This window comes from Protopterus annectens, chromosome 1.part0, assembly GCF_019279795.1.
Source record: "Protopterus annectens isolate FY-2018-M chromosome 1.part0, PAN1.0, whole genome shotgun sequence".
Lineage (NCBI taxonomy): Eukaryota > Metazoa > Chordata > Ceratodontiformes > Protopteridae > Protopterus > Protopterus annectens.
Window position 1 is genome coordinate 904,663,056 of NC_056725.1, and position 13,152 is coordinate 904,676,207.

General features: G+C 37.5%; 1 protein-coding gene across 3 annotated transcripts in view; it reads right to left on the reverse strand.

Moving 5' to 3' along the window:
• The window catches only part of COL12A1 (collagen type XII alpha 1 chain), a 589,904-nt gene that overhangs the window by 145,791 nt on the left and 430,961 nt on the right, over positions 1-13,152 (reverse strand). For all 3 annotated transcript variants that reach the window (XM_044063907.1, XM_044063925.1, XM_044063915.1), the window contains one exon: positions 5,790-5,906. In XM_044063907.1, the coding sequence (XP_043919842.1) occupies positions 5,790-5,906 (117 nt within the window). The remainder of the gene's footprint in view (positions 1-5,789; positions 5,907-13,152) is intronic.

The following is a 13,152-nucleotide window of genomic DNA, read 5'->3' on the forward strand; positions in this document are numbered from 1 at the left end:
TAGCTTTTTAGTCAACCACAACCTTCATTATCGTCATCATAAAATAGTGTCTACTCTGAAGTATATCACTATGTGTGCTTCTGGGAAAAAACATACAAACATTTAGTTTAATGGCAGATGTTGGCACTTTGACCTACCCAGCTGTCCAATTCATTCTTGTCTAACATATTTCTGTAGCCCATACTTTACATCTGGATTTTTGTGGTTCATCAAGAACAAAATGTCATTGAGAAGTAAACACAGGGTATAGGAAATGTCACTGAGGATTTTAGAGCAGGGCTGCATCACTGACAATGACATCCTTGATTGTAGGTTTTATCTCACTTGAAATACATGAGAGAGTCATGCCATAATGATGGAAATGTTTTATGTTGACTAGCAGAAATAAATGTCATTTCTTAAGTGAACTGGGACAATCGTATAATGATGCTAAGGAGATGGAAGTTCAGACCACTGCTATTTCTGTAGGAGAAAGGACCTGAAAACAGAGCTCTGATTATATATTTTTCTATCCACACACAATCCAACAAAATGGCTGTGCTGTTTAACCTGAAAGACCAAGCTGCAAGCGGAACTAACAAAAAAGTTTTCTGAAGTGAATTTAAAGAAAATCTAGTCAGGTAAATATAGACACCTAGATATCCAGGAATGCCTAAGGTGATCTTCCTAGGGTGTACCTTTAAGAAAAAGATGAGATTAAGAATGTTACAGATCGTAGCAACAAGAAGAAACACCCAAGTCAGGACCACAGAGAATTAGAACAGTTCTGATAACTCCCTCCAGCCCAAAATGAATCATGTAACACAGCTGCTTCACTGCCAACAATTTTTGCTATGATCTCTCACTCCATGGAAAGGTGGCTCAGTGTCAAAGACCACAGTTTAATGTGAACACACAGTTTAACAGATATGTTCTTAATTTATTGTAAAGAGCTGACAACTCTGCACCACAACAAGGACAAAGAGCTCTGATGTTACAGACATGCAGATACCCATGTCAAAATATTACGTTGTCTACGGTTTATCATGTCACATCTCAAAAAGGAGAAAACATTTAAGACTACACTATAAAGTAAGACACCTAACACCAATCAGGGAAAACAAGGCAGATGCTCTAGAAAGCAGAATATTCACATTGCATATTTTAATAAATGAAACAAGCCGTGAAAGAGAATATTGCCCCACTACATATGGACAGTGCTACCATCAAACAGAGCACCAGTGATAAAGACTGATGCCCCAGTATATTTTGCTTGCATTCCACTGGAGACCAGATGAGAGGAGTATCATGATCACTGACATTACTGACTTACTTATTTTACTTTTCTGACAGGATTTTTTGCAAATTTGTGCACATTTATTGATTATACTTAATGACAACAATATCCAATGTACTTAAAATAAATGTGCATATTCAAGTCTGGCAGGTATCACTGCTCAAATTTCTATAATCTATCTGTCTGGCATTCAATCATCTGTGAAGAGCAGAAATCATGGTATCTGGCACTATGCTCAAAAACGGTTGTCAGCCATGGGCTAAAGTCATGTATTTTATTTTTGAATATTAACACCATGGAGTAAGGACATCTAGAAACAGACTACCAGAGAAGTACTTTGTAGCAAGTTGCAAGCAAACTTTCCAAAGCTCTGTGAAGACACACACTACTGAAACATAGAAAGGCATTTTGGGTGTATGGTATGCATCCATAAATATGCACATAATAGAAAAAAGTTGCAGCTGCGGTCCCACGAACTCTATATCCAAGTTCACCTGAATCACTTAACCTTTTAACAGGTGTTGCTCAGAAGACAGAAAGGAGCCTTATCTACCAACAGTTTATAAACTGTAGCAGAGAAAAAGGTCTCTGCAACCAGCCAAACAGTAGCAAGAAAACATTCTGCAGACACTGAGGATGGCAACTTGACCAAAGTTAGGCAAAAAAATCTATGTTGAACTACGCCAGTCAAAAAAACACCCAGGTGAAGCTGTTTGTCCCAAACATAGCACCTTAGTTAGAATGAGAGAGTTAGAAATTAACTAAGCTCTATTCTACCTACCACATAGTTATGGCATATTCCTTTCTAGTTAAGAAAAAGCAAAATGTTTACATGTTAAGAATTAGAGAGAGACCTGCAAATAGAATAAAATAAATGAAAAAAAAAAACAACAAAGAACCTGAGACAGAATAACACTTCCAAAAGAAACAGTTTACAAACAGAATCTTGTTGGAATAACCAGCACATATTATCTATCTTAAAGCTGGTTACTTGGCAGATATAGGTAGAGATTAAGGTGAAATTGAAACCTTCCTGCCTACGTTTAGCAGGTATTTCTTGTCAGACTATGCTAAAAATGTGTGATATAGTGGAATGGATTGGTAATTATATGTCAACCCCCTAGAAACAGTGCTATCTGTTGTTGAGTATCTACTTTACGTGAACACACACCTTGCACTTCAGTTCCAATAGAATGAATTTTCCTATGATAATGACCAAAGTCTATATAAAGATACAAAGATGAAACATCTTACTTTCCATTTATAAATCTGATAAACCAAATGTGAATTCAACCACTCTAGGAAGCTAACTGAGGAAGCAATGTTTGAATAGGCATTTCACAACATCCTAGCAAAGACTGACTTATGATGTGAAATGTGATACTAGACACACAATTCAAGTAACCTCAGTTACCAGATTTGCAGGCTTTAGTGCCGCAGCTGTGGAACGGGGCTCAAAGAAAATATAATTGCTCGCTGTTTCTTTTTGTTATACATTGCTGTCAACATAGAGATTAGTGAACATAAGAAAATAAACCAAAAAGGTAATAACACAATTCTCTTAATCCATGCCGCTAATGGCATTTTAAAAGACATGGCCTAACTCCTTATATACATCATGCGGAGCTTCAACTATATGCTATATCATAATTCAAGAATGAACTACTGTGTACAGTGAGAAGATACTAACGTGTCTCTATTTGGAAATACAACAGACGAAAATTCCACAGAAAGAAAAAAATATATATCATGCAAGCCCTAATTCAGATACACCCCTTCAAGGTTTCAGCTGTTACCTCTGTTATTCTGGTATATCAATGCACAGATAGAGTTAAAAGGTAACATGCTTATTTGGAGCACTTTCAAAATCCCAATACCAGATTGCTTCAGACAAGATTATAGTTTTAAATTATCACAAAGCAAACACACACACACACACACACACACACACACACACACACACACACACACACACACACACACACACACACACACACACATACACACACACAGAGATAGATAGACAAATGTAGGTATAGTTATATAGACTATATTAAAGTAGAGAAGTGAGCTGAACCTTTGAAATGGGCAATATAGAGCCATTCAAAGAGCACTAAAGGGGGGGGGGTAATCTGTGCATCCAGGAAGCCTTTAAAACAAATAATCTTAACTATGAATGTGTCAAAAATAACAAAAGAATCACCCAAAATGACCTGGCTGAAAACATCTGTAGTCTGACTTGGGGCCAGAATATATAGGTTGCAGTGGGAAAGTGTCATAGCTGCAGTGAATAGGGGGTGCAGAATTTCCTTGCTCCAGACAGGGTAGCTAAAGAATAGGAAAAAAATAATAAACATGACAGCTAACAGAGTAACAGTTATGGATATTTTTATGCAATAAAGAAATGGATTAGGGGCATTTCTTAACTAAGAATGCACTATAAAGTCCACTAGCTGAAGGTATGCGGGGAAGTCAGAGACTCAAAATACTATAAAAAGAACTTTGCAAAAAAGAAAAAGAATCAAAAATGCATCCGCAGGTTCAGAATCAAGGTAGTGGGAGGTATAATAACCAGTACAATGCATTACCAGACTATAATTGTATGCCACAATGACCAAACCACCAACAGAAAAAAATCAAATACAAGGATAGGCAAAAATTCAGATTTTATATGTATTAATACGTTATATCTACCAAGCATCATTGCAATCTGAAAAATGAAAGGAATGGCAAAGGCTATGAAAGACACAGAAAACCTAGTCAATAATGACCGGAGAGAGAGAGAGAGCTATAAACTAATAAGTTATGTGGAAAACTGGGGTAAGTTTGAATAGAGTTGCAAATCTATGTCAATCAAACATGGGAGACTGAATCCTCAAGAGTGAAAGATTAGGGTATAGAACCTTCATTCCTAGCAATGGAGAATGTCAAAAAGTTTCAGAATAAGTTGCACCTACGATAAATGAGTGTGCTATTCAGGTCTTTAAGAAGCAGTCAGTGTAACCAGAACACAAAATAAATAAATAATGAGAAGAGTAAAAACATGGAAGCTACTTACCTCATAAACATGCAAGTGTGGGAGGGGCTGGATGTGAGAAATAAACGTGGTTGTAAAAGAACTCAAAAGACCAATAGAACAACATTTACAGTCTGCCTAGATGATATGGGAAGGAGGAGCAGCAGGCAGCAGCTTGACTAAACAATGCTAAAACAAAAGGAATGGAGAATACTAAAAATTACGTCAAATACTGAAACATTTGTTATTTGTGTTTTTGCTTAAAAAGGAGTATGAGCAGGTGAACTAAGCTAAGAATGCCCTACACATTATACTAGCCAAAGGGGTACAAGGGAGATGATAAGATTAAATATCTAACTATTGTGAAAAAACTTTAAAAATCCAGTTGTAAATATTAATTTCAAGTGGGCTTACTCTTAACCTTCCCTTTCTACAGTCTACCACTGACCTAAACATCTGTATATCAATAAATAGCCCATTAGTTTACATTTCCTGTAATACTGTGGGCGATGGTGAATGTAACTCTTTTATTGGGTGATTCTCTGTTTAGAAGAAATATATCTGACTGCATGCATCTGGGTTGCCATACACGGTGCAAGGAGTAAAGGTGAGTTTGTCCCATAATTCTGCAGCTGGAGTGATAAAGTAGTTATAACTCTGTTTCAGGCAGGCTTGGACTATTATATTGTGGCTGGAGTGCTGAGTTAGTTGTAATTTTTCCTGTGTGAAAAGGGGAACGGTGATGCTCATCACATTATTGTCCTGAGTATGTAATGCGGAGTCACTGCTCATAACACTACTTTAAACCTGCAAGTGCTACCCACCTGGCCTCCACCATAATTCAAATACTTTAATGCCTAACAACAGAATTTCACCCATATATGGGAGAACAGACTCCTGACAGGTTAGCCCCCATACCCCCCAACATGGGTTACTAGAGGAATAGACAGACACTTTTTCTATTGGCCACTCATACTCCTGCCATGATGGACAGATGCCACTAATTTAACTGGATACCATGACACTGGTGTAGGACAAGTTCCTGCTGTCTCTTTCGTTCCTCTTCTAGTGGGCAGGGGATTGTTATTCCTTCAAAAAAAATCTAATAATGCCCTCCATAGTGATCCCTGTCACGGTCTTTACTTAGACGCTAATATCTTTCATAAAGGCCTCCAGATCCTTATTAAAGACCGTTCATGCTGCATTTTACAATTAGTCAGTTATACACTGTAGAGCAGTTAACAAACTACTCAGTCCAAACTAAACTAACCTATATAATTTTAGCACAAGGGCCATCACAGCTATGAAATTAACTTTGTAATTTATAGGTGCATTTTGTAGCTAAATGAAAAGTACCTGTATTCTGCTTTTCTCAGCTAACTGCTTCAGAAAGTAAAGTGTAGCTAGCGTGCATATGGGTGGTTGTGATCCATGTAATAATACAGGCTTTAAAACAAGCTAATGTACAGAATATTAGTATAACACATTTTCATTTACCATCAACCGGGTTCAGTTTTACTCTGTAGGAAGTTGCAGCTCTGTGTGGTACCCACTGGATACAGAACCGGTCCCAGTCAACTCCATAAGTTGTAAGTCCTGTCACATTTAAGAACACTAGAAAAAAAATGAATTTTAATCAGAAGGAGAAATAAAGGAAACAAAATATAACAGAGTATAGTAAAGAACAACTAATTAAAGTATTCAGAGAAGTAAAAATGAGACATGAAGACACATCAATGCTGAAACATTAAATATGAACTCACAATAGACTAGCAAACAATTATTCAGTAAATGATAAGCTATCATATGTAGATAAAGACAAAATAACAGGACAGTTGTAAACCAAGACGAAATTAAATGTAAATGATTATAACCATATGAGAAGCATATCTTTAGTGAATCTTTACTGAGGGTCATCAAGGTGACTGCTTTTTGTTATCTGATTCATCTGCACTTTTTCTTGAAGGTAAAGCTGATCTTTATCTATATTAAAAGCTGTCTGTCCATTACAGTACTCTGATTTTGCAAGCAATTGTGTGAGACAGACGAATCCTTCCTACCAGGTAGCAGTCATCTATCTATTATGTTTTTGTGCTGGTTTAGAAGCCACCTACTTAACCTTTATAGACGTAAAATCTATCCACTCTGTTCAGATAGATGCTAACACTATGATTGTACTGTTTGGATCCAGCTCTTCTTACAAACAAAGAATGTCTAGAAATGACACATAAATGAATCACAGTTTAAGTTGCTACAAGTTGCATATCTTTATCTTTCAGTGCCAGTGAAAGAAACTGCATGCGAAATGCAGAATGCAGTGGCCAGCCAGGCTGGAAGGACAGAACAACTCATTGAGTATATCTTTCTTGGTTGACAATATACTGCAGTCAACAGCTTGCTACCCTCAGTAGTTGAAAATATTCTGCCAAAATAAAGAGAGGGCCCCCGTCCCTGATAAACTATTGAGTTAACACCACCACTGTACCTTCACAATCATGGCAGTGTGCAGCTTATTTGGTTCTCTGATTTTATACCTGGGTAAATATCAGATGAGGACAGCACTATGAGTAGTTAATGAGGCACAGTAACAACATAAATGACACATACAGGTGTTAGTGTATAATTGTGCCTGAATACATGTATACACACATACACCTCCTGAAAATAACAAACCTTCTAGCCTATAGGTAAAAAAATTTTGATCAGAAGATTGTGAATGGTGCTTGCCAAAGAACAGTGTCTTATATGAGGGGCAAGCTCATGCACTTCTTCAAATACACACACTCTGCTACTTGTAATCACATTCATGGTTGCTATTACTCAAGAGCAAAAAACATTGGTTTCTGCACAAAAAAAATCAAGCATTTGTCTTTCTTCTTGCTTTGGTATATTCAGAAAAATTATTTTCAAAAGACAGTGCTCAGCTTCTTCTGAATGAAGTACTTGTGTTCCACAAGAAGAAATGACCCTCTATGAAACATACGCCACAAGCACGCACATACACAAATATATGCACATGTACACTCCTACAACACTGAAAATCCCAAACCCTTAACACAGACCTCAGCTACTATCATCCAGAAGTACTAAACAAGTCTTACTTTCTTAATGACTAACTACCATCCTTAGGATGATTTATACATGGGACTGTGTGTATGTTAATAACACCAGCAAGAAGAAAGTACAGTTTATTAATATAGCTTGAATTACAGGGATGTTCTGTCATCAGAATAATATGAAATAATGTTCAATGTAAATGATTAGGATACAGTTAATAGCTTGCCCATACTCAATGCTTTTGAGTGTCTTGTATGTGTACCACACATCTAATGAAGCACAAAGGCATGCCAATATAAAAGCAGATGCACAGGTGCCAAAATTAAGAGCATTCTTGCTTCACAGAAAATGGAGGCTCATTGTACAAATATAATTATTTATGGGCTAAGAGAAAAGAGAATAGCAGGTTTAAAGGGAACCCCACCCTGGCAAAAAGATTAGCTAATGAATAAGAACCAGTAACAGTGTCACAGAGAAAGTACAAGAGATGAGTTAAGGAAGGATGGTGTGACTACTGCATCTTACCATAACATCTACTGTTATGGTAAGCTTACTTGCAAAACCACACTGTAAGTTCATAGGTAAATATTAAGCAATGAATCTGCAGACCATTTCAATTCTACACAAAAAAAAAACCTACTCATAATTTCCATATAGCTTCTAGGAAGCAATACAAGATAGACCGGGAGAGATTTTGGGGCTGCTCATCCAATTATCTAGGTTTACCTTGAAAGTAGCAAGGGTGCTAGTCTGCTTGACATTTAGTGGAAGTTTGTTCCAAAGGTGAGTGACACATTGAGATATGAATCTATCATGCCGTGTCTTATTTATCTGCTGATGAAAGTTTAGTTCCTTTACTCAAGTATTTGATGTACTATTAGTTCTGTGAAGGAATAAGAGACCACATAGGGTTGGATCTTTCATGGAACAAAAGGCTAGACATAAATCTCCATGAAGGACTTTGTAAGAGACTGAGTAAAGAAAAAGGGCTGACAGTGTCTTCTGATAACTAAGATTTTTGATGCCACTGATCTTTTTAGTTATGAATGTTTATCATCAGATAACTGTTGCAGTAATATAAGCTATATGGCATGATTACCAAAGCTTAGCTAGCTAAGGAGGAGGAGAAGGAAAGGTCAGAGCACAAGAGCTCTCAAAGAATAGCACTAGCAAATCCTGCTTTTGTCCTGAAGGAGTCAATCTTATAATATTTAGTGAAGGTGTGTACAAATAACCAAGTTCATGCCTCTAGAATACTTCTAGAGTCCACCCCCTTCCAAAAAGCTCTAGACGCAGCCAAAGCTTTGGTATTATAAACATTGACCTTAAAAGGACAGGTGTTTCCAACAAAATTATATTGCAAAGAGATAACCATTTGGAAATGTTGTTTGCTTTGACACTGATTGTATCTTTTTTACTTTCATAGAAAAATGACAAGATGATTGGAGACTTTAAAGTCCTTTGCCCTGTCAGTTCGTATATGAGTTTCCTGTAAACATCCAAAATATGTAGTACTTGCTCTCCTTTATTATTTATCTCAGAAAAGAACATATATAGATGAACAAATTTATCTAAACTGAATTCTGATACTGCCTTTAGCATGAAGGAAGGGCTGGTTCTTAAAGTTACCCCTTCTTTATGAAAGATAAGATAAGGTTGAATTACCATAAGAGATTACAACTCATATAGTCTCCTAGCCAAAGTCAGAGCAGTAAGTAATACAGTTTCTCATGTTAAGAACTTTAAAGCAGGCTTTTGGGTTGCTTCAAAACGTAAAAGGATAGGTTATTCTAGTACAAAATTAATATCCCAAAGTGGAGCCATCTGTTTTCTAAGTATGCAAATCTGACGTAACCCTTTCAGAAATTATTTTACCAAAGATTAGGAGGGAAGGAGGAGGACCTAGGGGCATACAAGCAGAAATGTCTGATTGATTTTATTTTGCTTATTTATTTATTTATTTACATTTATCCTTTTTTGACCAAGTTAGTGGCCTCTTTTCATGGGAGACCCAAGGTGGTATTTTTACTACTACGGGACATTTGGCCAGGGCAACAGAAACTTCCCCTACTGTTTACTATAGGTGCCATGGGATCTTTTATATCCACCTGAGCTACCAGTATCTTAAACAGTTAGGGCCTTGGTTTAACATCTCATCCAAAAGATGGCATACTCAAGAGTATAGCACCCCACTTATGCCGCACTAAATTGTCAACTATCGATCTACCTGATATGAGAGCAGAACCCACAGCCCTCTGCATCAAAGGACAGTGTACAACCTGTTACACCACTGACACTGTAAAGAGATGAAGCTTAACAGATAAACAGGAAAGAACAGATTTTCACAAATCGCAAAGATACTGCAGAACTAATGGAGCTTCAGCCTTAAAAGGGTCCTGGTTCCTGTTATGGCACCAATCAGAAAATCTCTTCATTTAGCTAGAAAATAATTTCTTGCAGCAGGTTTCTTAGGCTCCTTTAAAATCTGTAGAACATCCTTAAAAATGGTGCCTGAGGGAGATCAGTACTCTATTATCTGGGTTGTCAGATATAAAGTTTGAACAATGAGATAAAGCAGAAAGCTCTTTTCCTGTGTGAGCAAGTCCATCCAGTAGGGAAGTGTGTGGTAATTGCCCTTGGCCAGTTGCACAAGAAGGGAAAACAATGTTGTTTGGGCCAAGAGTGAGTAACTAATATTACTTTTGGAGAGTCCTTTTGGATCTTTAAAAGAACTCTTGGTTATCAGGAGAAATGGAGGTAGGCATATATGAACATTCCTGTACATGGAAAGGACAAAGCATTTGTCTTCCAGGCCTTTCTGCAAGGAGCACTGGAACAGAATCTTTTCAACTGTCTGTTATAAATGGATGCAACCATATCTATTTGGTGAGTTTATCACAGATGGTTAATCTCATGAATGACACCTGTGTGTAACCTCCTTTCATGGGAGTCTCTTCTGGACCTGCTTGTTGTGTCTGCCACAGTATTCTGCTCTGACAGACTACAGTTGTCTGGAGGGATAGACTGTACTGAACTGCACAATTTTAGGTTATCATGGCTAGCCTGCATAGTGGATAAGACCTGGTTTCCCCTTTTTTATTTATTTATCTACTACATTATGGTGGAGTTGCCCATGATAAGCAAAAGAGATCCTAAAGTCCACAATTGATTCTTTGTTGCATTTATCAATGGCACCATTTTTATCTGCTTTTTTGTTGAAATGATGGTCTTAAAGACAATTATTGCCTTAGCTACAGCTCCTTAATTGAAGGCCTTAGATACAGCTCCTTAACTGAAGATAAAGCATTTGTAATCATAAAATGGGAAGGAGATGAGGAGGAAAGTGCAAGACCTGGACTGAGAAGCAATTGGTCAACTCACATGTGAAGTTCTTTCTTGACAAAGAAAAAACAAAGAGTGCTGGTTCTAAGAGACTTGAGAATCCACTGAAGTTTTCTCATGTGCAACCTGCCTGGTAGAATCCCTGGAAAAGTGGAGGCCATATATCACAAAATCCTAAGATATTCCCTTGTTGAGAAAGTTATAGATTGCTAAGAAATCTGTAGAAATGATTGTTGGTAAAAGGTGACTTTTTCCCTGTTGCAGATAATCCATCTTTTGAGAAGTCTCTACCAGGCATCCTAGACTTGTTACTCTGTGAAAAGGAATGAGAGACTATGTCTCCAGACTGAGGTGAAAACCAAGGTTTTGAAACAGATTTTTGGCAAATTCCTGATATTTTTTAAGAGTCTGCAAAAATAGAGTCATCCAAGTAGGAAAACTGTAACATGCAAAAAGTAATCACTGGTGCTAGATACTCTGTGGCCTGCCCTTGGGGCTGTGGATAGACCAAAGTGTAAAGAAAAGAAATGTAAATGATAACCAGAAACAAAAAAACGTAAAACGCATCCGAAATTGTTGTGAACGGGAATACGTTGATAGACATCTTTTAGGTCTAAGTTCGTCAAGAAACACAGGCGAGGAATAAGAGGACAAGGGGAATGCAAGCAGAACGTTTCGCACTTTGGAACCCTGACGTGAAGATTTAAGAAGGACAAGTCAAGAACTTGCCTCTATGTTCTCTCATTTCTTGGTCACTAAAAATATGCTTAAAGGGAACCCTTTTTCTTTTCCTTTATGATCCACTAGTACAGGTTCTGTTATGCCTTGTGGTAGCATATGGCAAATGATGGCAGGAAAAAGCTGGGTTCGATTTTGAGGGTGAAGGAAAATGAATAGGTTTGGAGGGAAAGAGTCCGATTGCAACCTGTACTCATTTTGAATGATTTCTAGTACACATGGATCTGTTGTGACCTGGTTCCAAAGGGAAAGAGGAAGAGAAGGATTCCTTGAAAGGGAGGCCTAGTCAGTCAGTTATTTTTCTTGGACTGTGATTGGGCCTTAAGTGCCCATTCTTTCTTAGAGTCATGCTACCCATTCTTTTTAAATTGTTGTTTTCCTGACTTTTGGGGGGAGGGGTTGTTTAAATGGGTTCCTATAAAATGTCCCAGAGCTGAAAGTGTCATTTCTGTTATATTCTGAGACAGGGTATTGAAAAATGTGTTTAATTCCCAGCTTTCTCTCTCTCATCACATCTCTTCAAGACTTAAGCAGATGAGATACTAAATAATACCTCATTATCAAGGGAAGCATTAAGAATTTTAGAGTTGACATCCTCGGTTTGGTTTTAGGATCTTAGCCATGCATATCTGCACATCACTGATCCAGTTACTGCAGCCTTAGAAAATATATCTGCAGCATCATAAGAGCATCTCAAAGAATGGATAGTGACTTGTATGACTAAGGAAATCATAGAAAGTAATGAAGCCTTAATGTCAGAAGAAGTTAACTTTGTAACTGCCTTATGTCAGCAAAGGTTGCCAGAATATATTTAGCCATGTGTGCTTAACAATTTACTGTTTCTTCTTCAGTCCTTGTCTGACGGTGCAGGATCGGAGGCAGGAAAATGTTTAAAGCCGGTGCTTTTGGTTAAAAAAATAACATATAGGTCATCAGCAGGATGACAGAAAAGGAACTTGTGTATCTGAGGTACCTTTTAAAGTCGTTCCGGTTTCATATGTGCAGGGACCTGACTGTCAGGTGAATCACAGGCAGCATTAAATGCATCCTCTAATGCCCCTGTGAAATAGAGGAATAGAGAAAGAGGAATATATCTGGGTGCACAAGTCCCATGATAAAAAAATGCCCAATCCTGGTAAGCACACTGGTACCAGGACTGAAAAAAATGACATACACAGAAATATCTCCTCTGTGTATTAGAAATTTATTTTTGCTCCCATAGAAATTGATCTTTCATCCTGCCTGCAGTGTCAGAAAAGGAAAATTCTACTACTGCAGAATCTGAAGCAATATTTTTTTTATGATTCTGACTCCAAGGAATAATGAGAAGAGATTTGGGAAGCATAATCTAGCCCAATTTATTCTGTCTGGAGGAGAGGGAGATCTTTTCCATTTTAAACGAGATGAAGCTGCAGAATCACAATGAAGTGACTGAAAGGCCTTCAAAAGACATTTTGTAAAGGAAAACCATTCCAACCTAGTTTCTTTTGAAGATGGCATTGCAGGAAGAGAAACATCTTCAGGATTTTTTCAAAAGACATTTTGCAAAGGAAAACCATTCCAACCTAGTTTCTTTTGAAGATGGCATTGCAGGAAGAGAAACATCTTCAGGATTTTTTCTTTAAAAGTATCTAAACAGAAATATTGAGTAGACTCCACTGTATAGACTTCAACATGGGTGCCCGGACTTTCTTCCATGACTAGCACTTCTGGCATCAGAGGG